Here is a 25012-nt window from a genome sequence, read left to right on the forward strand (position 1 = left end):
GAGATAGAGGCAACCACGCACATAGTGAAGTGATTTGTGCTTGTACCTTCCAAGAGTTGCTTACTGTAAAATGTAAATATGGTTCCTTGAATTGTATGTTGGAATTTGGAAGGCAAAGTTTTATCAATCCCATTACCAAAATACATTAATAGTAAAAATAAAAATTACGAGCTAAAAATCGAAAGAATGTTGACTCTTTATTTATTACATAATCGAGCAAAATTAAGTAAGAGTAACCAGCAAAATCTCCAAAATCTGGAATTAATTACATAATCGATCTAACGTGAGAAAATGGTAAGGTAGGGCGTAGCCACGGATCCTACCGAGAAAATACCATTGTATTCATTAATTTCGCTAACAGATTCTGTGTAGGCATTACCATGCAGTGACTCCAAATGTCTACCTTGCTCATCAAGTCGAACTCCTATAGTTTTATCAGTATATGATGGTGTCGATTGTCCATCATTCAGAGCTACCCAAAAGTCGCCCATAGCATTTCTCTTAATGTTATCAGGTGTACCTGGAAGTTGAGTAAACAATTCAATCGTATTGGCTCTTGGACCTTCAAGCCAATACCTTAAAAACTCGCGCCAGCACCAGTTTCAGCGGCGAGTACGAATGTATAATCCCTGCTTAATGCAACTCCATTGGCAAACTTTAGACCTCTCTGCAACACGGTCACTTGTCTGCTTCGGGGATCATACTTCAACAGTCTTCCGGTACTGTCGCCGCTTAAGGTTACACGCAAGTGTTCCCTTCTTGAAAATCGGGTGCTGCTATCGGTAAAATATACTATGCCGCTGTCTGGGTGAATATCCATATTATTAGTGAATTTGAATGGCACACCTTCAACGCTAGAAGCAAGTTGGGTCGCCGCCCCACCATTCTTTCCAACACTCATAAGCCCGAAATAAGCGTCTGCTATATAAAGTTCGCATGTTGCGTTGTTGAATTGCAAACCCAGTGGCCTCCCACATATGGATTCAAGACTGGGATTAGTAGAGCCATCACACACATCCCTTCTCCTGATTACAACCAAAACAAGTCACCATTAATACCTATATAGATATTCATAAAAATGCAACAAATTCTTAATAGTTGACAAATTTGATTTTGACAGTTTTCAGAACAAATTTAACTCAGTAGACATCATCGGATTAATATGAAGTAATGCATGGAAAATCAATGATAAACGCAGTCGTACCTGTATGGGGCCGTGTGTGCGAACTCGCTCCAACCACGTCCTTGCCATTTAAAAATCCGGCCATCAGAGACTCCGACATACGGACCTTTTCCATTGCAATCAAAAGCAAAACTTTCTGGTCCAGTAACTCTAGGTGGTAATCGGATGGATTTGTATTCAGGATATGTAGGATACGAAACTGTGAAGATGAGAGATAATGAAAAAGAAGTGAAGAATAACAACACCAAGTAGAGATTTCTCATTGAACACGCCATGGTTTTAGAATGGCATACTTCACTGTCTTGTTTCTTATTTATAAGCACCTAATAACTTCCAGTTCAACTCAAACTGTGACTCTGTTTTCATTCCTACTTCAGTTGATGATTAGCTTAAAGAGAGGTTTATGAGTTCAACTCAAACTGTAACAGGTTGGCAAACTCTATCCTCTCTGTCTCGTGATTACAATCGATATGTGTATGGAATCTAATCTAATATCGCCAAAGCATCAATTGATTTCATAAATCTATTTGATTATGTTTTTTTTTCTTATTTTTTCCATTTTAAGGATCAATTTGAAGTTGCTAATTTATAAATTGGTGCATTTTGTCAATTCCTGTCTGTATAAAGCTAAAAATTTGATTGCAAGAGAGAGACCAAATCCTTTTTATTTGTTTCTTTTTTGATTCGCCGAAATGGCAGGTATAAATATACATACCGATAAATTGGGATTTGGTATCACGGAGGAACAAAAGTCGTTTCTTTTATTATTATCTAGTTTGTTTTAGAAGAAGATAAATGGAGGGAGCTAGTTTCTTCACCACTATTAACACATTTGCTCCTCCTCCTCCTCGCCTATCTTATCGGCGGAGATATAATGTTGTCGCAGAGCTCAACCCGAACAACAACAACAACAACAACAAGAAAAAGTCTACTGCCACTAGGCTCATTGGAGACGAGACTCATGGGATGGACTGGTGCTCCAGGGCCAGAAATGCTGCCTTGATATCCATTCACTCACGCGGCCTCGCCCAACACCTCACTGACAATGACAATACCAAAAAGAAGAAGAAGAAAAAGAAGAAGATTGACAATACTAGTAAGAAGAAAACCAAGAAACTAGTTAAAGAAGAAGAAGAAGAACTAGATGAAGGCGAAATAGAAGCCATTCTTGATCAAGACATTAATAATAAGAATAAGAATCATACGATTGAAGAAAAGATGCAAGCTTTAGTTGACAAACTCTCTCAATTTTCTCCTGGCGGCCCGTCTGACAGGAAGAAAGAGATCACTCTGAACAAAGCCATTGTAGATTCCTACACTGCAGAAGAGGTTCTGGAAGCGACTTCTGAGACTATATCAGCTGTTACCAAAGGTTTGACCCCTTCACCTCTCACACCTTTAAACATTGCCACCGCACTACACCGGATTGCTAAGAACATGGATATCACCTTTGGCACTATTGGATAGACCACTGAAGTTAAATCAGCCGAAATGCACCATGATGCTCTTCAGGAACCGCTACCCAGTGACAATGTTGGTTTTAATGTGAAGAATGTTGCTTTCATTCAATTATCAGCGGGTTCACTTGGCGTCTCACAGTAAGTTCTAACTCGCAGTATTCTTTTTCGCAATAGTCTTAAAGTTTAATTCTTATTAAATACATGCTCTTTGCCTTGGTTTGGAGGTATCAACGTTTAAAGTAGAACATTTCATTTTAATTGTGAGTGGCACTAAAGAGTTGTCGCACGAAACTTTGACCAAAGTAAGTGACACCACTCTAAAGCAACAATAAAATTTTTTGAGGGATTCAGGCTTAGGTACTTGAGAAGTAGTAAGTTTTATCAAATTAGTAGGACACAATCACATTATCATATTGAAATAGTATGTTATCCAATTCTGACCCAAAGTAAGTTGCAAAAAGACAAGTATAAGAGGTTGCTTTAATACATAATGTACTTAAGTCAAAAAACACAGAAAGACAAAGAAAGACAAGGAAAATAACACACAAAAAAGACAAAGAAAGAGAGCAAGTAGGAAAAACAAAGACAAGAAAGGATTTCAATAGGACTTACGCCTTGAGGTGTACATAGTCGTCAGTTTCTTCAACTAGATTAGAAGTTGTAGTGCTCGGTGTGTTTTTCCCATAAGTCTTCCAGTTGTGCCTTGCGGCATAAGCCTTGGTATCTTTTCTTAAACATTATCTGGTGTCACTATGGATTGCAAGAACAAATGTAGTTGAATGAGACAGCAGGCGGGTTACACGTTGGATTGTGCCGAGTTGTGAACTTTTTCAGATGCAGAATAACCGCTGTTTCAGTTTTCACAACGAAAAAAGAATTAAAAAAATGAACTACATTTAGTTATTGGTTTATATATATAATGATAATTTTGATATGAATTATTTAACTGTTTCTTAAATAGTAATTGCTTCTGGATTGTTTAGTCTCATTTCACGCTAGGTAGAAAAACTTCCATATGTTAAGCTTCTTTTCTTATAGTTGGACTCACATTATATTCTCAAAGGTTTAAAATTCGCTTTTGCAACTTATAGTTAAGCTACATCTTTTTAGAATAGCCTGTTATGATTTAACTTGCCAAATGCATTAGTTGCTACTCATCTTGGTACCTTGATTCAAAACTGAAATTCTTTTACTTACAGAAACCAATTTATGATGAGCAGCAAATTATATGCTGATTTCAAATAGTGGAATAAGACATGGTACAAGATATGCTTAACTGATGAAAGTGTAAGAAATTTGGAGAAAGAAATACCGGTATGGCAAGCAACATGTGATCTTCGTAGTTTGGAATTTCTATAAGCGGTTTTATGTCTTAGCCATGGACTCTGCCAATACCTATCAGGACATGTGAGTTCTCTTTTTATTCATTATCATTGTATCCGATCTTTCCCATGTCAGAGTTCTCCTATTATTTTTTTTCAATTGCATCAGTAGATAAGGTTACTCATTCCAGGCCATTTTTTCTTTATTGGGGATGTTGTGTCTGTTCTATGTCTGTTTCTTTTCCCTGCATCTTTATATATAATTTTCACCAAGTCAGTACTTTGCTTAAAAACACTTCTAGGGCATTAGAATTTTTCTCTTGAATTTTGATGAGGTATATACTTTTCACCAAGTCAGTACTTTGCTTAAAAACACTTCTAGGCATTGGAATTTTTTCTTGAGTTTTGATGAGGAATATTATGTAATTTAATGGGTCAAATATAACACGTTGTCCTCGACGTTCACAATCACATACATGTAAACAAGAATGATGTTTTTAAATTAATTAATTGTGCAATCATCTATGTGTGGAACTCGAAATTATGGTAGCCTTTGTTTATCTGCTCTCAGTCGATGTAGCAGACCTGAGTATGGAAGTATGAATAATTGTCTGGATTATTGTTGTTTGGTTATTAAAACCCCTGAGTGTGTATAAGGCTGATAAATGTTTACAGCTTTAGTTGAACTTGATTACTAACCGATCAATTGCATTGTACGTAAACAAATGTTTTACTCATCGAATTTTTAAATCTGAATTTTTAAAAGGTTATGTTACATACAACTATTAATGTGATTTTTTTTTTTTTAACCAAAAGATACTTCACTACTCTGCTTCCAGTTTGATTGTATGGTTCTCTCTTCAGAGGAAATATGTCTGACCAAGCTAATGTTATGTGGCAGAGGCATCCACTCAACTCCTCAATCATCATTGTTGGTGATTGAATGGTACTATTCAAGCATGAAAACAAAACTAATCAGCTTTTTTAGGGTATCTAGCGTTTAAGTCGGTACTTCCATGCTTCATTTTCTTAGTGTAGAATCTTGGTTTTTGGTGATAACATGGTGACATTTCTGCTTTTTACTGTTAGCATAATGTAATGTTACAACTTAGAAACCTACAACTTACAATTGTTCTGTCATTTTGATCTATAAGCTTGGAGGTATTGACAAGCGTGTGATCTAGAGGTTCAAGAGAGAAGCTGCTGAGATGAACAAAAGGTCATTCAAGTATGACTGGGTTCTGGACAGGCTTAAGTCCGATAGGGAATGTCTGACTAGATTGTACTGTTATTGCTGATCCAGGCCATCGTGATTTCATCAAGAACATGATTACTGGTACTTCACAGGCTGATTGCGCTGTACTCATTATTGACTCAGCCACTGGAGGTTTTGAAGCTGGTTAGACCAGTGAGTGTCAATGCACAGATTGCACAGACTGCATTACTTGAAAGAGTGGAATCATCTATCTCATCAGAATCATACATGGAAGGATGGTGGGACTACTTCTAAAGAACTTTGTAGGGACAATCATCTATCTCATAAAAGAACTATACTTCATCTATGTTGACTGTATAATCCCCCAATTCGTAGGCAACCTGTAAAAGTTAGATGGGTGCAATGGCAACTAGACTTTTTACAACAAAAAATATCAATTTGTTGTTGAACATTTAATAAGTATACTATTACTTTTAATGATTCTACCAATCCAAATAAACTATAATCAAAATTGAGTCTAAGGACATCTAATGATAATTTTAAAACAAACTCAGTCTTGGAAGGTCCATAACTAAGATAGCCAGGATGGTGGGTTACTTTTAAAGATTGGACGGACCAATCATCTATTTTTTACTCCCTAATCAATCTAGTAAACTTTTTCTTCTTGTTCTTGGTCTTAAGGAATTCAGATGGGTTAGTATGTAATATATACTTTCATATACAATTGTATCCATATTAGGACACTTTTATATCTGTTGTTAATGTTGTTGAACAATGTAGCACCTTAAATTTATCTTCTACCAATCCAAAATAGATTACTGTGGATGCACAGGCCAAAGAACTAGTATAATGCTAAAACAAACTCAGTCCAGGAAGGTGATAACTAAGATAGCCAACGCAATGTTACTTTAACGGTGTGGACGGACCTACTTGAATTTATTTTTTTCCCCAATCAAGGTAGTAAACTTTTTCTTCTTGTTCTTGGTCTTAAGGTAGTCACCTATCGGGTTGAGCTCTGTGGTTTGGAAGCATAATAGTGGGAAAGCACTTTCTCAAATGTTTTTCTTAGTGGTGAACAAATTTTCTCCTCCACCCATCTTCTTCTAACAAACTACAACTGAGGATGAGATAATAATCTCCCCACTGCCAACAGTATACAGAAGTAATCAAAAATGTTATTTGTTGGGTTGGTTTACTAGTAATCAAGTTAGTAGAGCGAACGTTCTAGGCAGAAGAGGGGTACGCGGACAAAAATGTGTTGGGTTGGTTTCTGTCTGTCCTCATCTCTTCGTCCCTCTCCCTCTCTCCGCCCACCCGCACCCACTGCTACGCAGTAATTCTAGTAATAAACGACTTTTGTATACCAAATGCCGAAAATATCCCAACTTATCGGTATGTATATTTATATATTTGCGATATATACCTGGCATTTGGGTCCACGGTAGCAACGGTGAAAAAAAAAAAAAAAAAAAAAAAAAGTTATCAGCTCTGGTCTCTTTCTTGCAATAAAATTTTTAGTGGCGTAAGAAAGAAGAAGTTTGGAGGAGGATGAGTGGTGAACGGGGGAGCAATAAGAGGTCTGGCAAACACCACCGCGATGGGGGGACACCAACAGGCACTCTAAGCCGACCAGCAGGTTCTCTCTTTCTACTTTTACAATTTGCATGGATGCCTACTAATAATCGTATTCTATAATAGGGGGGAAGTGAAGAAAGAGGAATTGGAAGGACCCAAATATCGAGATCGAGCAAAGGAGCGTAGAGAGGATCAAAATCCTGACTATGAACCTACTGAGTTGGGCTCTTTTCATGCTGTTGCTCCTCCTGGCAATGTTGATTTAAGGTTATTTCTTCCTCTTATTCATTGCTTCGGATTCACTTGCTCTTCGTATATCTCAAGCATTTATCTTTTCTAGGCTGGCTGATGCTCAGAAGATATCCATCGAGAACAGCAAGTATCTTGGAGGTGACGTGGAGCATACACATTTGGTCAAGGGTTTGGACTTTGCTTTACTTAACAAGGTAAGGAGTGAGATTGACAAGAAACCAGATGTTGGAGATGAGGCTGATGGAAAGCCCAGGTGATGCAATTTAGGGACTCTTTTCTATCTGTTATTACCCAGTGCACTTGGTAGTATCACTCACGTTATTTTTGTTGTGTAGAGTATCTAAAGAAGACCAAGCACTGACATTTCGTACAGAAACCGCAAAGGTGAGTTATCTCCTTAAGAATGTGAAAAGCAATTGATGTTTGAGAAGAAGCTCTTTGAATGTAACTTTTTATTGATTTCTGGTACTTTTTTTTCCTTTTGCAGTCTGTATATCAGTGGATTGTCAAACCTCAAACCACTGGCAAGTTAAATGAGATGTTTCTTCCTGGACGCATGGCATTTATTTTTAACGTGGTAAGCTTGTCCTTCGATTGGAAGAATGTATGTTTACTTTTTTGGGGGCTTTTACCTGGTAATGGATGATGCATATACTCTTGTTGTTCTAAATCTGAAGTAGTAGATTTTCTGGTAATGGCATGTAACAAGTAATAACGGGTTTCATCTGGATGTATGTTGCAATTTGCAAATATTGTGCGGTATAGTGCTTAGAAATGTTTGACTTTTTCTGACATTAAAGGCAATTATTAATTCGATATCTGACACACATCCCGAACTTAGTTCCTTTTAGAAGCTCACCCCCACTTTACTGTTTGACTAGGCTTTCGGTTGGTCAACTATCGGTAACGTAAGTCAAGTGACCTTTTGACATGATTGCCTGTGGGAGTTAGTTGTTGCTGTTGTAAGGACATTATTTGATAGGTCTAAGGGTGCCACATCACAAAGGGACTTAAGATCTCAGTACCGTAATATTTTATGGGGTGGGAGGGTTTGACTGTAATGTGGGTAGTGGTAGGTGGAAGTTAGCGTCCAGTTAGGTATGGCTTACCCAAAATCAGATGTAATCCTCTTTCGTTTGGAATGTCTATGTCTTATAGGATTAACAAAATGATTGCCCATGTTTTTTAAGAGCAGACTTTTCCTGATGGAAATTTTATTTGATTCATCCCAGGAGGATGGGTTTTCCCACGATATTCCAACTACAGTTCACAGAAGCAAAGCTGACTGCCCAGTTCCTGAGGTTTGCAAATTTTGTGTTACGCTGGTAATTCAATTTTCAGTTATCTATTTTAGTTCTTAATAGCTCAATGTTTTATTTTATCTTCTGTAGGAAATGGTTACTGTCAGTGTTGATGGTTCTGTACTGGACCGAATTACCAAAATCATGTCATATCTTCGCCTTGGATCTTCTGGGAAGGTTCTGAAGAAGAAGAAAAAAGATAATAAAGACATGAAAGGTATATTTTTATATAAATATTTTTTTTCTTTTTGTTAATTGATCAATTTTTTTCTATTGACATAAGACGTAATTACAAGTGTAGGATCGTTACATAGCAATTTCACCCTCTTACATAGCACACGCGCGTGTCTGCTACGACCCACCTTTTAATTAATATAGGCCATCCTTTGTGGAAGTTAGCACCATCAATGTCAAGACCAGCGTCAAACCTAGCAACTCAGTCTGCAGTAATGTTTCCTTATCTCCGCGTAATTGAAATATAGCACTGAAGGACCCTGGAATTGCACCTCATCCATTTTGGTTACCAAGCTTGTTATCCTGTCTAAAAGTTTGTATGTGGCACAATAGTCTGACTTCCCACAGGTCCTTTCTATAGCCCACTCTTTAAAATAACTCGGTTTCGACCTGAAACAGCTCCCAGTGAGGTAATACCATGTTCATGATTTATGTATCGTTTGACACCTCAGAGTATTAACTTTAGAACTGGACAATCACCTGCTATCATGACTTATAAACAAGGAGCTTGATACTTTTGCAATTGTTTATATATATGCCATAGCAGGACTCAGATGAATAGGTGGATTTCCCTGTTTATGTGTTCCCCGAGTCGTTGGTCAAAGCTGAACAGTCAATTGTATGATAAATGTCCATACCTTGTTGATTAATTCGTCAACAAACAGTGCTGGGTCTGGATATATGTTTGCTTACTTGTTGTCAAAGTTATTTTGTTTCAAGCTAGACTCTGTGCATGTTCAATGGGCTGTCTGGTGCCTGCAAAGAAAAACTTTTGCAGTCCTCCATGCTAGTCGGCTTGCTAGACGCTATACTAGAGTATGCCTCAATTTCATTTGCATCTGGTGGATTAAGGATGGGTTCCCAACTTAGCAACCAAAGCGTGGAGCGAGGGGGCAAGCGTCAAAGAGGCTATCTTCAAAAATTCCCAATATACAAAGCGCCTCCAGAGTGTGGGTGTATAGATAAATTTAACTTAATAATTTTTTTTTTACATATACTAATTTATTATTTTATTTAGTTTTCAAGTTAGAATTCAATTAAAAAAATTAAGCCAATTAAATGGCTTTGGCGTTTAGACACTTAGCCACCTGAGATGGTGGACCTAAAAAGTGGTCTGTATCACCACATGGTCCTTGTCACTTGACACGTGTTAGGAAGTAAAAGAGTAGTACAGGCTTTATTTTGGTAAAGCGTGCTTTTACTAGCCCAAAGTCAAACTTGCAGTTTATATTCTTCAGTCTGATTGGTTAGTTACAACCTATAGTTTTGCAAAGCGTGACTTCAACAAAATAAAGCGCGCATTCAGTCCAAATTTGGCTTTAAAGCGTGAAATCACAAACTCAGAGCAAATGTGGCCTCACTTGGACGCTTTAGGTTACGCTTTAGGTTGCTAAGGTTCCCAAGTTGTTGATGATTTGCCATTTTCAACATTTTAATATGAAATCTTGTTGAAGGTAATGTGATGTTACTTTTTCCTCATCACTGCCTTTGCTATTTTAGGGAAGCTTTCTGCTGTTGCCAATGGAGATAATGAGGATGAGAAACCTGCCCTTGCTCAAGGTAGAATGTTAAAGCATCAAACGGAACGTGAAAGACTGCCATCACCACCTCCCCTCAAGAGCTATCTCGATTCTACAGAAAAACAATCCCCTCCCATTGTTAGAGTAGAAGAGGATGACATATTTGTGGGGGAGGGCATTGACTATACTGTTCCCAACAAGGATGTAAGCCAAAGTCCTGCTTCAGAGGATATGCAAGAGTCTCCTCGGAATAGGGAAACACAAAACTATTTCACCGGACCTGCTTATGGACCAGTCCCGCCTTCTGACCCTGCTCAGAATTGGCAACAGGCAGTGAGTTCCATTTTGTAGTTTACTTTTTTATTATTGTTTCTAACTACATTGTATGCCTTCCCTGGCCTCTCTTTTGTGTCGTGGGGATGGTTCTTAACCGTGATTTATCCAATTTGGGTATTTTGGAAGTTTTCTCTGGTATGTCTTGACAGTATAATTCTACAGGACGTATATGGCGCTATGCAAGCCCAAGTAGGGCCTTCTGGATATCAAGAAGTGTGGCAGGAGTACCCTAATGCCGAGCAGTTTGCCTATCCTGAACAATATCTCCAACAAAATTTGCAAGCTTATGATGTGCAAACTGGCACTAACTTCCCACAAGATCCACGCTTGATGACCCAAGAAGAAAAGGATCGAGGGTTTGGGTCGGTTTTCAAACGTGATGATGAAAGGCTTCAGCAACTTAGGGAAAAGGATGCCCGGGAGAAGGATCCTGGTTTTATATCTGAGAGCTACTCCGAATGCTATCCTGGATACCAGGAATATAACCGTGAAGTCGTGGATAGTGACGATGAGGATGACTTGTCAAAAATGGATATGGGTGGCAGAGTAAGTCGTTTTCTTATTTGTAGAACATGCTTGATACTTTTTGAATTAATAGATAGTAATTTCTTCAATTCTGAAGTTTGTGAACAATGAACAATGAATGACATTACACCATTATGAAATGTAATATATATATACATTAAATGCAAGACTGGTACATGAAAGACTTTTTTCTGACTGAGAAACAGTACAGTATCTGGTGCAATGTAATATGTGATTCTAATTTGAGAAATCATTAGGGGATAGCTTCAAACCAAGACTGGAGATATATATAGATACTTATAAGGCTATTGGATTCTTTTGACAGGCAAAGGGTCGTCTTCATAGGTGGGATTTTGAGACTGAAGAGGAATGGGCTACATACAATGAACAGAAGGAAGCAATGCCAAAGGCGGCATTCCAATTTGGTGTGAAGATGCAGGATGGCCGTAAGGCACGTAAACAAAACAAGGATCAGAAACTCACCAATGAGCTACACAAGATTAACAAGATTCTTGCAAGGAAGAAGGGGGAGAGCCATGATGATGATGGGGAATATGACGATGAGATGCAGCCTGGAAAGAAAATTCGTGTGTGAAGCTTGGTAGGATATTGAGATATTCCTGACAGTTTGCGGAAGAAACTTCTCTTAGTTCTTCAAATTTTGTGATTTTTCACGACTGTTGTAAAACTGAGACATGCTTTACCATCCATCGTGGGCATATCAGTAGTCTGTGTATGGAATGACAATGTATTATCATTTTTATTTTGTCTATTTATGCTACACTACTCAATAAGGATTTGTCTATTAGTATCTTTTGTTGCTAACTTAACATGAAAGTTTTGTAGGTTACCTACCTGGCTTAACAATGTCAGTTCCCCTCATAAAACAATCATAATGTAATGCATGAGTAGATTCTTAAATCAACTCAGAGGACTGATTATAATGGCATTTCTAATTTTCTTCATTAGTACTATATGGTCAGTGGTGAAGGTCTTGGGTTCAGCCCCCAGTACGATCTTATTTCAGATAGGTTTTTTTCAACCCTCAGATAATGTGGTTTGTCAAGGTCTGGAATGTTGGCAGAATTGTAAGTGTAAATGTTTCTTGTGAGGTTTATTTATGAATTGAGAAATGCAATTATTATACTATAATATTAGCATTGAGGATGGATCATCTAAACCAGACCCAAACATAGATTGGACCTTTAGTCTTTCGGACGCTGCAAGCGTATTGCCCGTAGCAGTGTTTTCTTGTGTCAAAAAGGATGATTCTCTGGTTGAAATTTATTGCACGAGGCAGTATTTTGTTCTTGGTGGCTTCTGTAGCACTGATAATGTTGTCCTAAAGATTGTTGGGGCGTCTTGAAGCAGGGTTTTGTCTGGATTGTCATGCCTCACTATCTGCACATAACTTCATCTTTCTTCTTTGGCTGCAATGACTGGTCCGCCTTGAGGACTAATTTAGGGAAATCTTTCACATTTTTGAGTGAGAAGCAATGTCTTGATTGGATACTTGGAATTTTATCCTTTCCTGTTAAAGAATCATTGATGCAACTCGATGGTACATACTCACAGTTAACATACATGATCCATAAATCATAACTCTGCAACTTGAAACAAAAAATGATGATAATAATAGAACAAACCCAAAAAACAGTTCACCACTGCCAACAACAACATAAAACCTTTACTGATAATTTATTAAGTAGTATTCACTTAGCAAGCAACCAGTAAGAACGTTGCAACTGGAGCAAACTAGAAGCCATCGATATCTGTGCAATGAACTTGGTTTCTCTAGGTCTTCTTTCTTTTCCTGCTTGAGGACTTCAAGGATGACTGGTTTTGTTTAAATTGTTGAACCATATTATACACCTGAATCAGGTGGCAAAATGATGCAGATCAGCATTTTTCAAGGCTCAAATCAACAGGAAAGATTAATAAAAACGACGACAAAAAAACTTTATTTCTCCAGCAATCAGCATTGGTGCAGTAGACTTTTAACAGTACAAGATAAATAATTCTTTCCCTTAGGCATATAGATTCTCAACTGTTTAATTGTGGGTTAAAAGCTGAAACCTTACCTTTCTTACTCCCGATGTCAATCCAATGCTTTGAATGGAGTGACTGTCCACACATTTCCATGCCTCCTCCTTACCGTAAAAGAAACTGGCCCCACCTTTGAGAGACGATAATCATGAAAAATGTAAATCTTGAAAAGCTAACAGAGTAACAGACATAAATAACAGACATAAAGAAGGGGAAGTACATGGTTGTGTCCTAACCTTTTAGACGTAGAATCAACAATTCTACATACATCCTAAGTCGAATGTGTGAGAATATATGCATACATTCTCCAACATGGTTCCGTGACAATATTGTACACATCTTCTTAGTGTCAAGCTTGAATGATTTTTTCAAGTACTGATCTATTGCCTGCCTCCTCACAGTTAAGACAGCTTCTCCATCCATCAGAACAGATGGAAACTCCCAAAGACCAGCGAGCAACCCTTCATCTGGCCTCTTCACAAGAAGAAACACATTATTTCTGCGAGCTCCCCGAGGAGTATCTGGACACTGGTCATCCAATATTTCAACAACACAAACAGCACAAAACTCGAGCCTTTGTTTAGTCTTTGGAACCCTTGTAGGATAACCTGTAACTATAACAGAATTGTGACCTTTGGATAGTGAGAATGCTTGACATTGGCCTGAGATAGGGCAAACAGAGCAGCCTGGGCTAGATGGAGTGCATATGGTGGCTCCAAGTTCCATAAGCGCCTGGTTGAAATCTCCAGGCCTACAAGGATCAACTAGTTGCCCTGCTAGTTTCCTAATCAAAGACTAGTTGTTAGCTAAATAAATGCTAATAAAGCTCGTCTTCGTAATTTATAGAACCATGCCTGTCAGAATTAAAGCTAATGTATTGATGTAGGAGTGTAGGACAAGAAGCATGATTTTGGCAACTAGCATTATTCTATTTTAAAATTAGTAGAATAAGGAATTGATTTATTAGTAGTTTGTTTTTGTATCCTAGTAGAATTAGAATTGGTTTCTATTTTCAAATTACTTGAAGTCCAAGGAACCATATCTATATTACTACATATATGGATTCTCTAATGCTCTGTAGAACCAACCATTACGATTATCAATTGAATTGAAGGTTTTATTCCTCCGAGTTTATTTTCTTTGTTATCTCTTTGTCTCTTCTACTCTCAATATTCATCTTATTCTTAATCTATTGTTCTTATTCTTCTAATTTTCATCTCTCTTTTCTTCATTTCTCCTCTCATCGAGATTTCCATATCTCTTTCTTCCAAAATACTACCTCGTTCTTCATTATATATTCACTGTTTTCCTCAATGTTGTCAGTAGAATTGCCAGTGTATACATGCATGTGAGATACAACATAACAAACGGCTGCTCGAGTGCTCATGCATTTAGGCTTTAGTCGCTAACAAATCGAACTAGAAACATAATATGTCACATTCAGCACATGGCGATGGCATAGACTTCAGTAAGTGATATATCCCATCCCTCACAATCCATATTCAGTTAAACTAAAGTAGACCCAGTCTGAATTAGATGGAAAGATTTACAAAAGATGAAATTGAGTTAAATGGGAAATATAGAAATCCCCTTTCATTTTTCTTCAAAAGCTAATTTTCTTTGGTGTTCACAACATATACTCCATTACATAGCTTAAACTTGTGTAAGTTCCAGTCTTAAAAAGTAACTAGAACAGGTTGTGATTTTGCTGCTTCTTCTAGCCAGTTTTCAGAAGTACAACTTATATTTATCTGAGCTTAGGAGGCAATAGTGTGTGAACTTATATGTAATGGAGGATAGTCAACACTTTGGATAATCGTAAAAAGGTATCCTAGCAACAAGACCAAAGGGGAAAAGTCCACTAACCAAAAGGTCTTGATGGTTGCTGAAGCTTTTGGATTTGCAGAAATGGTCTTCAATCTAGCAAGAACTCGAATGACATTACCATCAACCACAGGCACCGCCTAGAAAAAAAGAATTGGAGAGTTAATTGAACTTAACTTATGATGAGTTGGCTAGGTAAATCCATATAAATGTAGTCACCTGATTGAAAGCAATGGAAGCAATTGCACCAGCTGTGTATTCTCCAATTCCAGGAACCTTGCGAAGAGCAGAAACAGTTGTAGGGAACTCGCTGCCTAGTCCTTCAACGACCATCTTTGCTCCCTATATCAGAGGTATATCATAATCAATGCATTTAAGAGTAAAGCATCCCTACATCTTGTCAAGAAACAAAAAAAGAAATCAAACCTCCAAGAGAAAGCGAGCTCGTCTGTAGTAGCCCAAACCAGCCCACATCTCATTAACCTCCTGCGCAGTCCCCAAAATGTTATAATGATACATAATATTATTTTCATAATAAGTGAAAAATGGGAAATGAAAGAGGACCTCTTGAGAAGCACAAGCAAGGTGATGAATGGTGGGCCATTTCTGCATCCAACGGTTGTAATAGTCGATGACAGTAGTAACCCTAGTTTGTTGGAGCATCATTTCGGAAACCCAAACACCATAAGCCAGCTTACTAGTACTAGTGCCCTCTTGTTGGTCCTTGTGATTCTCGTTCCCGGTTGTCCTTGTTCTCCAGGGAAAACTCTCTGGTTTTGGTAGTACCAGCTCAGCAGAGATGCCCTTATTTTATTCACACGCTCTTCTTCTTTGCCAAAATCTTCCATATCTTCTACATCATCATTATTCTCACGACCTTTCTCTTCCCCCATCATTATCAATTTTTTTTATTAGTGCAAGACTGGAAAAACTCTCTCTTTTTTCTTCACAATTTCCCATCAAACGGCATTGAGTTTTCTAGACGACTACACTCTACACAAATGCGTCACAACTCACAACACAAATATTGCCGGGACAACTTCTCGAAATATTATTGTATGTCGTGGGCAAATATCGTCTTCTCTGCTGCAAAAAACAAGTGCTAGAGCCACTCTTTCGAGTTTTGGGTATTTTTTTTCTGTTGGAAGAAGCGTGCGGATCAAGAAATAGACAGGCTTTTCAACCTTTTTTTCATCTATCTACGCGTATTAGTACAGAACTGATACCGTAGTCAGACGAACCCTGTGCTGTGTGTGCTGTGGTTGTATTGGATTTGGTTAAGGTTGTTCACTTGTTCAGGCAAGTAAAGATGACCCCCCAAAGTTCCGGACATTGATACTGGAACCAAGGAATCTTAACTGAAATGATTAGCATTTAAAATAGACCTTTCAACCTTAAAACAAGGAAGACATATTAAGTCTTACAAAAGAGACTCATATTTCACACGGAATTTTTTTCTTCCGAAGTACAAGGGCAAGAGAGGTGGTAGTTAGTTAATAGTCACAGAAACAGAAACATCTCTGGCAAAAACAGAAGGAAAGAAAGAAACAATAATCATATTAAGAACAAGGTTAAGATTAAGAAGATCAAGAAAAAGAAGAGGTGGAAGAAGCATTTGTAGAGATGTTTCGGTCATTCACGACGGAGTTCCTTGAGGAACTTGCGATCGTGTTGGCCCTAGTAAGCACACAATTTGTATATGCTGTTTATGCTGTGTTTACAAGTCATTTAATGTCTATAGGTCTCACACCTCTTTTTCTAACCATCTATGGAAGTCTTGCCATCTCCTTCTACCTTTTTCCTCTCTCCATTTGTTTCGAAAGGTTTGCTCCACCATTTTCTCTTACATTCATTTCATTGTTTTGATATTTGTTTATCGTACAAACATGTACATTTTGCACCTACCCTTCTTTGATTATGTTTCTTTGTGCCCTGCCCAAGGCATAATGTTATTTGATGTAGGACACGCTTTTATACCAAATTGTGGGAATTTTGTTTGTGTTACAGGAAACTTTGGCCTAGGGAATTCAGTTTAAAGTTGATGGCACAGGTGATATTGTTATCGTTTGGAGGGTAAGAATTTTACAGAATTATGTTAATTATGAAAATCGTTCCTTTAAAATAATTATCGTGTTGAATGTATTTTTATTTTTTGATGGACTGAAATGGTTTAGTACTACCTAGAACAGATTTAATGGGAGGATTATGGTCCCTTTTTTTTTTAGGGTTACATTGTTTCAAGTCCTGTTGCTAAATGGTGTTAAGAAAACCTCTCCTACAGTTGCTACTGCCATGCCTAACCTTGCTCCAGGTTTCATCTTCATCATTGCTTGGGTGCTCAGGTAATTAGTTAATTTAATTACGAGATAGTCTTGATTGGTGCGTATTCAAGTTCAAAGTAGCTCTACCGCAACCTAATTCTTTCTTTTTGTACAAGTTGAATAGCAAGTTAAATATTTAACAGTTTTCTAGCTTTACACCCCCTCTCTTCCAGTTTTTCCATGTAGAGATCTACCCCCTAAGACCACACCACATTCAAGTCAATATATGTAAAAAGGTTTTATTGTCCTTTCCCTTTTTAACAGTTTTCTAACTGTTAATTATGTAATTTCATAATATTAAGGGTGTGGATGTCATTTGATAAGGATTGGTTGTAGCCGTCGGATAGAGTTCACAAGATCATGACATGTGTCCTAGATGATTTGAATTTTCACTTGTCTTTGTTAAAGTCATAGGGTATTTATGTAATTATACCATGAAAAGGGCATTAGAGTCTTTTTATTTGTCTTAACCAAAAATATTATGGTCAAACTCAATTGGGGATGAAGGTAATGGTTGATTTGGATGAAAGAACTTGGGGAGTAAAAGCTAATTGGAGGAAAAACTAATTGGCCTAAGTTCGGGAGGGGGGGGGGAGTTAAAGCTAGAAAACTTAATATTTAATTTGTTTAAAACAAACTTACGAAAATACACATTCTTTGATTAGTATAATTACGAGAGGTAAAGAGTTCATTTGGGTGTTTAGAGACAATTCTTTCAAGATGTATGTGTTTCTCGGCATTACTCAAGAAGTATATCATCTAACCTACAAAAATGTTTGATTATATAAGAATGTATCACATTAGACAAAAATCTATTCCACACTTATGGTGGGTTCGATAACCAACTTCGAATCAAACCGATAAAAAATGGTTTAGGTTTTGGTAATTTAGTTTGCTCTCTACTAACCCAAAACCAAACTGAAGAGATAAAATATTGGTTTGGTTTCGGATTTATCTTCCACCGAACCGATATGAACCCGAACCGATAAGATGACATTTTAGTAATATTTATAATTAATTTTGTATATGTTTATTAATTGTATGGCTGAAATTAATTGATTTAATTTAAGATTTATTTGATTTTATAGTTTTCGGTTTGGTTCGGTTTTGGGTTTCCAATTTTTTATCGGTTCAGGTTTGGATTTTCCGGACCCAAACCGATCCATTTATGGGTGGGACCAACAAGCTAAGTCGGCACTACCCTCCTAATAAGCAAATTATACAATTATGATTCAGTGCGATCATTTTTTTCTTGTAGGTTTGAAAGGGTCAATGTGAAGTGTATGTATGGTGTAGTCAAGATTACGGGTACTCTAATCTGCACTGTTGGAGCCATTACAATGAGCTTATTGCACTCTACTACTGCTAAAGCAATAAAAGCTCAATCAGATCTTGTTGATCATGACAAAGTCATTGGGACTATATATCTCATGGGGCCATCTTTGTTTTATCTTGTACTGTTGTTTTACAGGTACAACAATTTTTTCAAACTTACTAGATATTGCTCAACAGTTTAGGGGGCTCCCTGTTACAATGACTTGAGGATTTTTCGCAATATTAACCTCTCTAGCATAATTAGGTTTTCTACTTTCAAGTTAACATAAATATACTGTTTATTTAATATATTCTGATCAGTATGTGTGATGTGTTTTATTCGCAGGCTGCAACTTTGGGCGATTTTCCAGCACCAATTTCCCTTAGTGCAGTAACAGCGTTTGTAGGTGCAATTATAACTGCAGTTGTACAATTGGTTCAAAACCACAACTTGGAAATCAGTACACCGCTTGTGAGTGGAAAAGATCTCGTTGGCTATGCTCTAATGGTAAGAACAAGCCTTTTTTATTCATGATTCTCTCCTTATATATTGTAGTACATTAGTGAGAATTCACTTAAGTTTTTGATACGCAGGGAGGTGCAGTGAGTGGAGCATGCACTAGTTTTCAGACATGGGCAATGAAGAAGAAAGGCCCTGTTTTTGTCTCAACCTTCAACCCAATTGGAACTGTTTTCTCTGTCATTCTTTCTGCCATCACATTAGGAGAATCTATCTCCCTGGGAAGGTAGTCAATGCAAAGCTGTAATCTGAAAATTTTCTAACAATCTAACACACACATATGACTTAACCTTGACACAAGGATTAGGATTTAGGCTCAACCGATGTACATCTTTTCTTATTTGTGGAAATATATAGCATTATAGCGTTTATCGACTAGGTTTTTTGACAGATTCTAATACAATGGTTCTTTCTAGCAATCAAGATTTTTCATTTTTATTGCAGCTTGCTTGGAATGTTCCTAATGTTCAGTGGCCTCTATTGTGTGCTATGGGCTAAAAGAAGGGAGTATTTTGTTTTGGAGGATGAAGAATCACTAAAAGTTCACGATGAAAAAAAGCCACTTCTAAGTTAGATGAAATACAAAATTGTTGTAGAGCATGAAAGAAAACAAAATCGTGTTATGTAGAGAAGTCTCTTGTAAAGTTGTAAACTATTCATTTTGTTTTCCTTATGTAGCTGATTTTCTTAACTTTTTTGGCTGAATACCGATATTTTTTGCTTTGTAGATCAAAATCATTACTATTTTAGGCAAGAAATGAGGCTTAGCCCCTTGGTTCTAACTCGATTGAATATAAACTCCCTTCCATGGACCCATATCACATAACCTCCCTATTATTTAGGTCTCGTTAAATAACTTTACTGTTTTCCAAAAAAGAGATAAAATTTGGTCAGTTTTTTATTTCCCATTTTATCTTATTTCCTTTTTTACCATTTTGGGATTGAAAAATTATCGACTATATGTAAATGTATTTTTACATAGTCATATATATATGTAAAACTATATTTTCATAGTCATTGGAGCTATAAAAACATAAATTTACATAGTAACTTTTGGGATTGAAAATTTCTCCCGACACCTGACATAATATATGTAAATGTATTTTTACATAGTGATATATATATATATATATATATTCATGGGAACTATGAAAATTTAAATTTACATAGTAACTTTTGGAATTGAAAATTTTTCGACACCTGACAAAATATATATAAATGTATTTTTACATAGTCATATATATGTAAAACTATATTTACATAGTCACTAGAACTATGAAAACTTATATTTACATAGTAACTTGATTTATGAAAATTTAAATTTAGAATAGTGTGTTTACAAGTCTGCAAAAAAATAAAAAATTATGCATGATAAATTGTTTTCACATAACATTTTTTTGAAATTGACCAATCTAACATCTGATATAACGAACTCATGTAATTTTATACGACCTGTTAAAATATATTTTTACACAGTAGATTACTACAACTGATATCTAATAGAACTGATTTATGTAAATTTAAATTTATACAGTAACTTGACCTATGAAAAATTAAATTTTCATAGAGAAAACAGGTCGATCATAATTTATGCAAAATTATTTGAAATGAACAACATCCCAAAAAGATTTCATCTTTGAATTGAAAAAAACTTGACTTTCATATTCAAAATATTCAAAAAGAATTCATTTTTGAATTTAAAAAGTAGACAATTCTCAGATCCGGTTTTGAGTGGAAGAAACAAAATTTCCAAGTCTTGATATTGTTTCTCAAATCTAATTTGTTTGGTTGGAGAACAACAAATTTTAAAAGAAATTGATTGAGAGAAAGAAAATAATAATTTTATATTTGAAAGAATGAGAGAAAGTGAGAAAGAAAGAAAAAAGATGGTAGTTGTATAATTTTCAATTCATTTGTTGTTGTAATTTTCAGATTTGTAAAGAAAAAGGAAATTTTGATCAGAACTTAAAAAAAGATAGAGAAAGAGGAGAAGATTAAGAATTTGTTTTCTGCCATTAAAGTAGTTTTGAGAACATTTCTGTCTATATTGTGCGGGTTTCAAAAATAGGTAATTTTAGTGGGTTGGTCCGTTGAGAGAGAGGCCAAAAATTGGATCAGGAAGATTTTTCCCAAAACATGCTATTTTAGATCGTGATATTTTTTTTCTTTCTTTTTGATAAGACAACATGACTTATTATAGGTGGAAGTGAGACCAACCAATCGTGTGGTGGATTCAGAATATACACAGCATGCGTGGTGTAGCTAAAAAGATGAACCGAAAGCACAAGCAAGCTTCCTATGAGCCCTCCATTTTGTTGTGAACACTAATTACAAATTTACAAGATATATGTTGCAGTCCACAATCTTGTCATGTGAATACATGATTAGCATGTTCCTATGATCTGAGACACTCTCATTATCTTCTAATCCATAGCTGTTGCTTCTTAATTTTTCTCCACTGTCAACTATTTGTAAATTTGAAGGGGGGTACTGAGTTTCCTAGACTGAAAAATCCAGGACGATTTTATTCATGGTTTCATACCGTACAGTTTAATCATTAATAGGTTAATTAATGACCGCCCTAATTTTTTGTATGGATTACTATAAATTTAATTTAGCAGGAAGCGACTCTAGAGGACAAATGGGCCGAAAGAGAAACTCTAGAGGACACGTTATTTTTGTAATCACTCACAAGGACCGGGTAGATGAAAGTTCAAGTTTAAAAATAAGAACTATTTCGGGTAGATGAAAGATCAAGTATACTCTTGAAGAAAAAAAATAAACGGCCCGACTCAACTGAAACAACCCAGTTATGAACATTGATTGTTTATACCCACGATAGGTATGAACAATCATACCTATCCATGTATGAACAATAGCTACCCCCAATTATGAACATTAGCTATGAACAATGAGTGTTCATACCTATTTGAGCTATGAACAAACATTGTTCATACCTATCCATGTATGAATATTGATCCAGTTATGAACATTGATTGTTCATACCCACAATATGTATGAGCATTGATTGTTCATACCTACCCATGCTGAACATCAACTATGAACATTGATTATGGTTATGAAAACATGAACCCAAAACCGATATGAACAATAATTGTTCATACCTCCAAATTATGAACATTAGTTATGAACAATAGGTATGAACAAAACATATATGAACAATAAATGTTCACACTCAAAACAGATATGAACATTGATTGTTCATACGAACAATCCGTATTCATACCCAAAAAAAACATGAACCCAAAACAGATATGAACATTGATTGTTCATACCCAAAACATATATGAACATTGATTGTTCAAACCTACTTAAAAAAAATATGAACCCAAAACAGATATGAATATTGATTATTCATACCCAAAACATATATGAACAATAAATGTTCATATCCAAAACATATACGAACATTGATTGTTCATACCAAAAACAGATATGAAAAATACGTGTTCATACCAACAAAAAAACATGAACCCAAAGTAGATATAAACAATAAATGTTTATTTCCAAAACAGATATGAACAATACGTGTTCATACTTAAAGTAAGTATGAACAATATGTGTTTAACAGTAAAAAATGAACAATCATTGTTTGATTAACATTAAAATTTTAGAGAATCTTAGTGGAATCGAACCACCATCACCTTTGGATATCACTTTTACCCAAATTTGAATAAGTTATTCCAATTAGCTATGAACATTGATTGTTCATACCCCCAATTATGAATATTAACTATGAACAATGAGTGTTCATACCTATTGGAGCTATGAACACTATTTTGTTTGATAATTAGTCTAGTGCTGCCATCTCTAGCTTTGTTTGATAATTAGCCATTGATATTATCGTATAAAAATGGTTATTCTTCGCAAGGAGGTGTTATTATCGTCTAAAAAGGGTTTGGTTGGTTGGAGAAGGAGTTTTGGCCTTTTGGGTTTTATCTCTCGTAGTTTTGTTTTATTCACATAAGGGTAAAAGGGAAAATAAAATAAAAAATTAAAAACCAGGCCAACTTATTTTGTCGTTAAGGGTTATTTTAATTAAAATACTGGGTCCGTGATTAAAACAGGAAATTTGGTTTTGTGAGTAGTTTCTAAAATAGGTTGTCCTCTACCGTGATTTTGGCTCAAAATTGCACCTCTGGCCCAATTTCTTGTTTAATTTAGTAGACTAAATGTAATGTTAGTTGAGCATCAGAAGATTCATATCTTGATTGGTGAAGTCATGAGATTGAAAAGGTCTGATTTGAACGCAAAATATTGTTACTCAAATCTCAGGCCCGTGTGTGTTAGACATTAAGCCCATGAATAGGCCTAACATTTTGGCCCAAGAAGAATCAATGGCAATTGGCATTTCATATATAGTCCAGCCAATTACATATTTACACCCTAGCCTGGTCTATAATAATCCAATCTACGGCCAAAATGAAGCCCATTTAGTTTGTATTGTATCGGATCAGCGGGTATTGGCCTTCCTTACCTCTTGAAGACTTATCCAATTTGCGTTCTTGCATTTTAACTCCATCAATGAATTTCAATTATCATAAAGAATAAAAAAAATGAAAATAAGGAAAGAAACAGGTTAATTTCGATTCGTTTTTGCATCTTTGTTCTCATCATTTCGTTTAGTTTCTGCTTTCAAACTTGTGAATTTGATCCATATCTGCTATTGTTTGTTGTACTAGGTTTCTAATGACGATCTTGATGATTACAAAAGCAAGAATCAGGTAATAGCGTAGTAATCAGTCTTTAATTAGTTTATTTTCTTGATTCGTGTGGATGACAATGTTCATTTTGTTTGAGAAATGAGGAAAGAATTGTGGTCCTTGTTGTTCTAAATTTGTGATTTCTTGAGAATATGTGGAAGGAATTGAGGTAATAACCTTCCAACTTTCTTTTATTTAGGAGTTGAACTGATCTGTTGTTGGTGCGTGAGGAAGGTGGATTGTTCAAAATTACTGTTTGTGGAGGAAAGAGGTTATATGCAACAGTGACAAGTGAGTTTAGAAGAATCAAGGATAGGCTTGTCAAGTTTGGTGTGAGAAAAAGTGTTCTAAAGCATGAGATAAAATGAAAGAGTGTGATAATAATGTATTCAGTGTTGCTGTGGGGATTTTTGGTGAAAGTAATTATTTGATGTTGTTGTTTGAGAATATGGTGTTGATGTTTCCACTGGAATTCACGGAGGTTAATACCACAACTAAGATGGACCTTCCTCGCAAGCTTTTTTCATTCTTAGCTGACTCTGATGGTTTTTTTTTCCAATGAACCTGATTTTGTTTCTAAGTTGTTGGGTTGTTTGCCCGAGCAATTTGGATTATTTGGTGGAGATTTCAAACTCTTTGATCTGTGTGTGGTTGTTGGGTCGGCTTTTGGGTTAAAAATTGGTGGGGTCAATTCTCTTTTTGATGTTGTAAATCTAATCAGTGGGAGGGATTTCCAAATCAAGTAGATGTTGAATTTGGAGGGAGGAATCTCTCTGTGGAGCCGGTCAAGTTTGGGACTTTGTGGGGATTGTTTGCTTCTGGTATTGGTGAAGTTCTGAAGTTATTTTTTGATCTTTCAATATTACTCTCAGAATCAAAAAATGACTTCACAACTTCACCAATACCAGGAGCAAACAGTCCCCACAAAGTCCCAAACTTGACCGGCTCCACAGAGAGATTCCTCCCTCCAAATTCAACATCTACTTGATTTGGAAATCCCTCCAAAATCACCACTGATTAGATTTACAACATCAAAAAGAGAATTGACCCCACCAATTTTTAAGCCAAAAGCCGACCCAACAACCACACACCGATAAAAGAGTTTGAAATCTCCACCAAATAATCCAAATTGTTGTGCAAAAGGGAGTCGGAGTCAGATTGAAAGTGAGGAACATGAACCGAGTGCTGCTGTAGAAGAGACTTATGAAGATATTGCATAAAGGGTGTGATTAGGCTGCTGGGAGTGGGAGTCAGAACTCAGAAGTAAGTTGGTCTTGGGAAGCAGAATGCTGATGACTGTATAAAGTGATGATGCAAAATGGGTGATGATACAGAATGA

At 36.3% G+C, this 25012-nt stretch overlaps 4 protein-coding genes, 1 long non-coding RNA gene and 1 pseudogene across 11 annotated transcripts; 4 read left to right on the plus strand and 2 right to left on the minus strand.

Annotated features, from left to right (window-relative positions):
• Positions 1-71: 71 nt before the first annotated feature.
• Positions 72-1458, minus strand: LOC147506926 (protein STRICTOSIDINE SYNTHASE-LIKE 10-like; annotated as a pseudogene). The gene is made up of 2 exons (XR_015194025.1): positions 1205-1458; positions 72-1025 (listed from the first exon to the last, which is right to left on the minus strand). The product of XR_015194025.1 is annotated as a protein STRICTOSIDINE SYNTHASE-LIKE 10-like (transcript).
• An 11-nt stretch (positions 1459-1469) lies between these two features.
• On the plus strand, positions 1470-5470 carry LOC147506927 (RAP domain-containing protein, chloroplastic-like). Of its 6 annotated transcripts, XM_086558961.1 has the most exons (5): positions 1470-1611; positions 2070-2555; positions 2670-2781; positions 3843-4050; positions 5120-5470. In XM_086558961.1, the coding sequence occupies exons 1-4, from the start codon at positions 1587-1589 to the stop codon at positions 3886-3888; spliced, it is 669 nt and encodes a 222-aa protein (XP_086415087.1). In that variant the 5' UTR covers positions 1470-1586; the 3' UTR covers positions 3889-4050; positions 5120-5470. The 6 variants fall into 6 exon arrangements, with proteins under 6 accessions (XP_086415087.1, XP_086415084.1, XP_086415085.1 ...); XM_086558958.1 differs by lacking the exon at positions 1470-1611 and having other exon boundaries at positions 1979-2555; XM_086558959.1 differs by lacking the exon at positions 1470-1611 and having other exon boundaries at positions 1979-2555; positions 5150-5470.
• A 910-nt stretch (positions 5471-6380) lies between these two features.
• SMU2 (RED family protein) lies at positions 6381-11732 on the plus strand. Its single transcript, XM_086558979.1, has 10 exons — positions 6381-6817; positions 6880-7023; positions 7097-7261; positions 7344-7392; positions 7496-7585; positions 8241-8309; positions 8400-8526; positions 10044-10396; positions 10562-10945; positions 11250-11732. The coding sequence occupies exons 5-10, from the start codon at positions 7547-7549 to the stop codon at positions 11517-11519; spliced, it is 1242 nt and encodes a 413-aa protein (XP_086415105.1). The 5' UTR covers positions 6381-6817; positions 6880-7023; positions 7097-7261; positions 7344-7392; positions 7496-7546; the 3' UTR covers positions 11520-11732.
• A 697-nt stretch (positions 11733-12429) lies between these two features.
• LOC147506929 (HhH-GPD base excision DNA repair family protein) lies at positions 12430-15805 on the minus strand. Its single transcript, XM_086558980.1, is given in 8 exon segments — positions 12430-12796; positions 13006-13100; positions 13207-13754; positions 14837-14934; positions 15014-15136; positions 15221-15280; positions 15359-15558; positions 15561-15805. Coding segments are annotated over 8 exon segments (1332 nt in total). The 5' UTR covers positions 15691-15805; the 3' UTR covers positions 12430-12718.
• A 472-nt stretch (positions 15806-16277) lies between these two features.
• Positions 16278-19676, plus strand: LOC147506930 (WAT1-related protein At5g47470-like). The gene is given in 8 exon segments (XM_086558981.1): positions 16278-16617; positions 16802-16867; positions 17020-17136; positions 18374-18543; positions 18546-18586; positions 18776-18937; positions 19024-19175; positions 19394-19676. Coding segments are annotated over 8 exon segments (1038 nt in total). The 5' UTR covers positions 16278-16417; the 3' UTR covers positions 19524-19676.
• A 3751-nt stretch (positions 19677-23427) lies between these two features.
• LOC147506931 (uncharacterized) lies at positions 23428-24011 on the plus strand. The gene is made up of 3 exons (XR_015194029.1): positions 23428-23548; positions 23653-23694; positions 23873-24011. It is a non-coding gene; the product is annotated as an uncharacterized LOC147506931 (long non-coding RNA).
• The last annotated feature ends 1001 nt before the right edge of the window (positions 24012-25012 follow it).

The sequence above is a fragment of the Coptis chinensis genome, chromosome 4 (assembly GCF_015680905.1).
Source record: "Coptis chinensis isolate HL-2020 chromosome 4, ASM1568090v1, whole genome shotgun sequence".
In the NCBI taxonomy this organism is placed as follows: Eukaryota; Viridiplantae; Streptophyta; class Magnoliopsida; order Ranunculales; family Ranunculaceae; genus Coptis; species Coptis chinensis.

Coding starts and splice junctions, on each gene's coding strand:
- LOC147506927 (XM_086558958.1), top strand. CDS start 1,979: ATGGAGGGAGCTAGTTTCTTCACCACTATTAACACATTTGCTCCTCCT. Junction 2,556..2,669: donor TATATCAGCTGTTACCAAAG/GTTTGACCCCTT, acceptor AAGTTAAATCAG/CCGAAATGCACCATGATGCT. Junction 2,782..3,842: donor GGTTCACTTGGCGTCTCACA/GTAAGTTCTAAC, acceptor TTTTACTTACAG/AAACCAATTTATGATGAGCA.
- SMU2 (XM_086558979.1), top strand. CDS start 7,547: ATGTTTCTTCCTGGACGCATGGCATTTATTTTTAACGTG. Junction 8,310..8,399: donor CTGACTGCCCAGTTCCTGAG/GTTTGCAAATTT, acceptor TATCTTCTGTAG/GAAATGGTTACTGTCAGTGT. Junction 8,527..10,043: donor AGATAATAAAGACATGAAAG/GTATATTTTTAT, acceptor TTGCTATTTTAG/GGAAGCTTTCTGCTGTTGCC.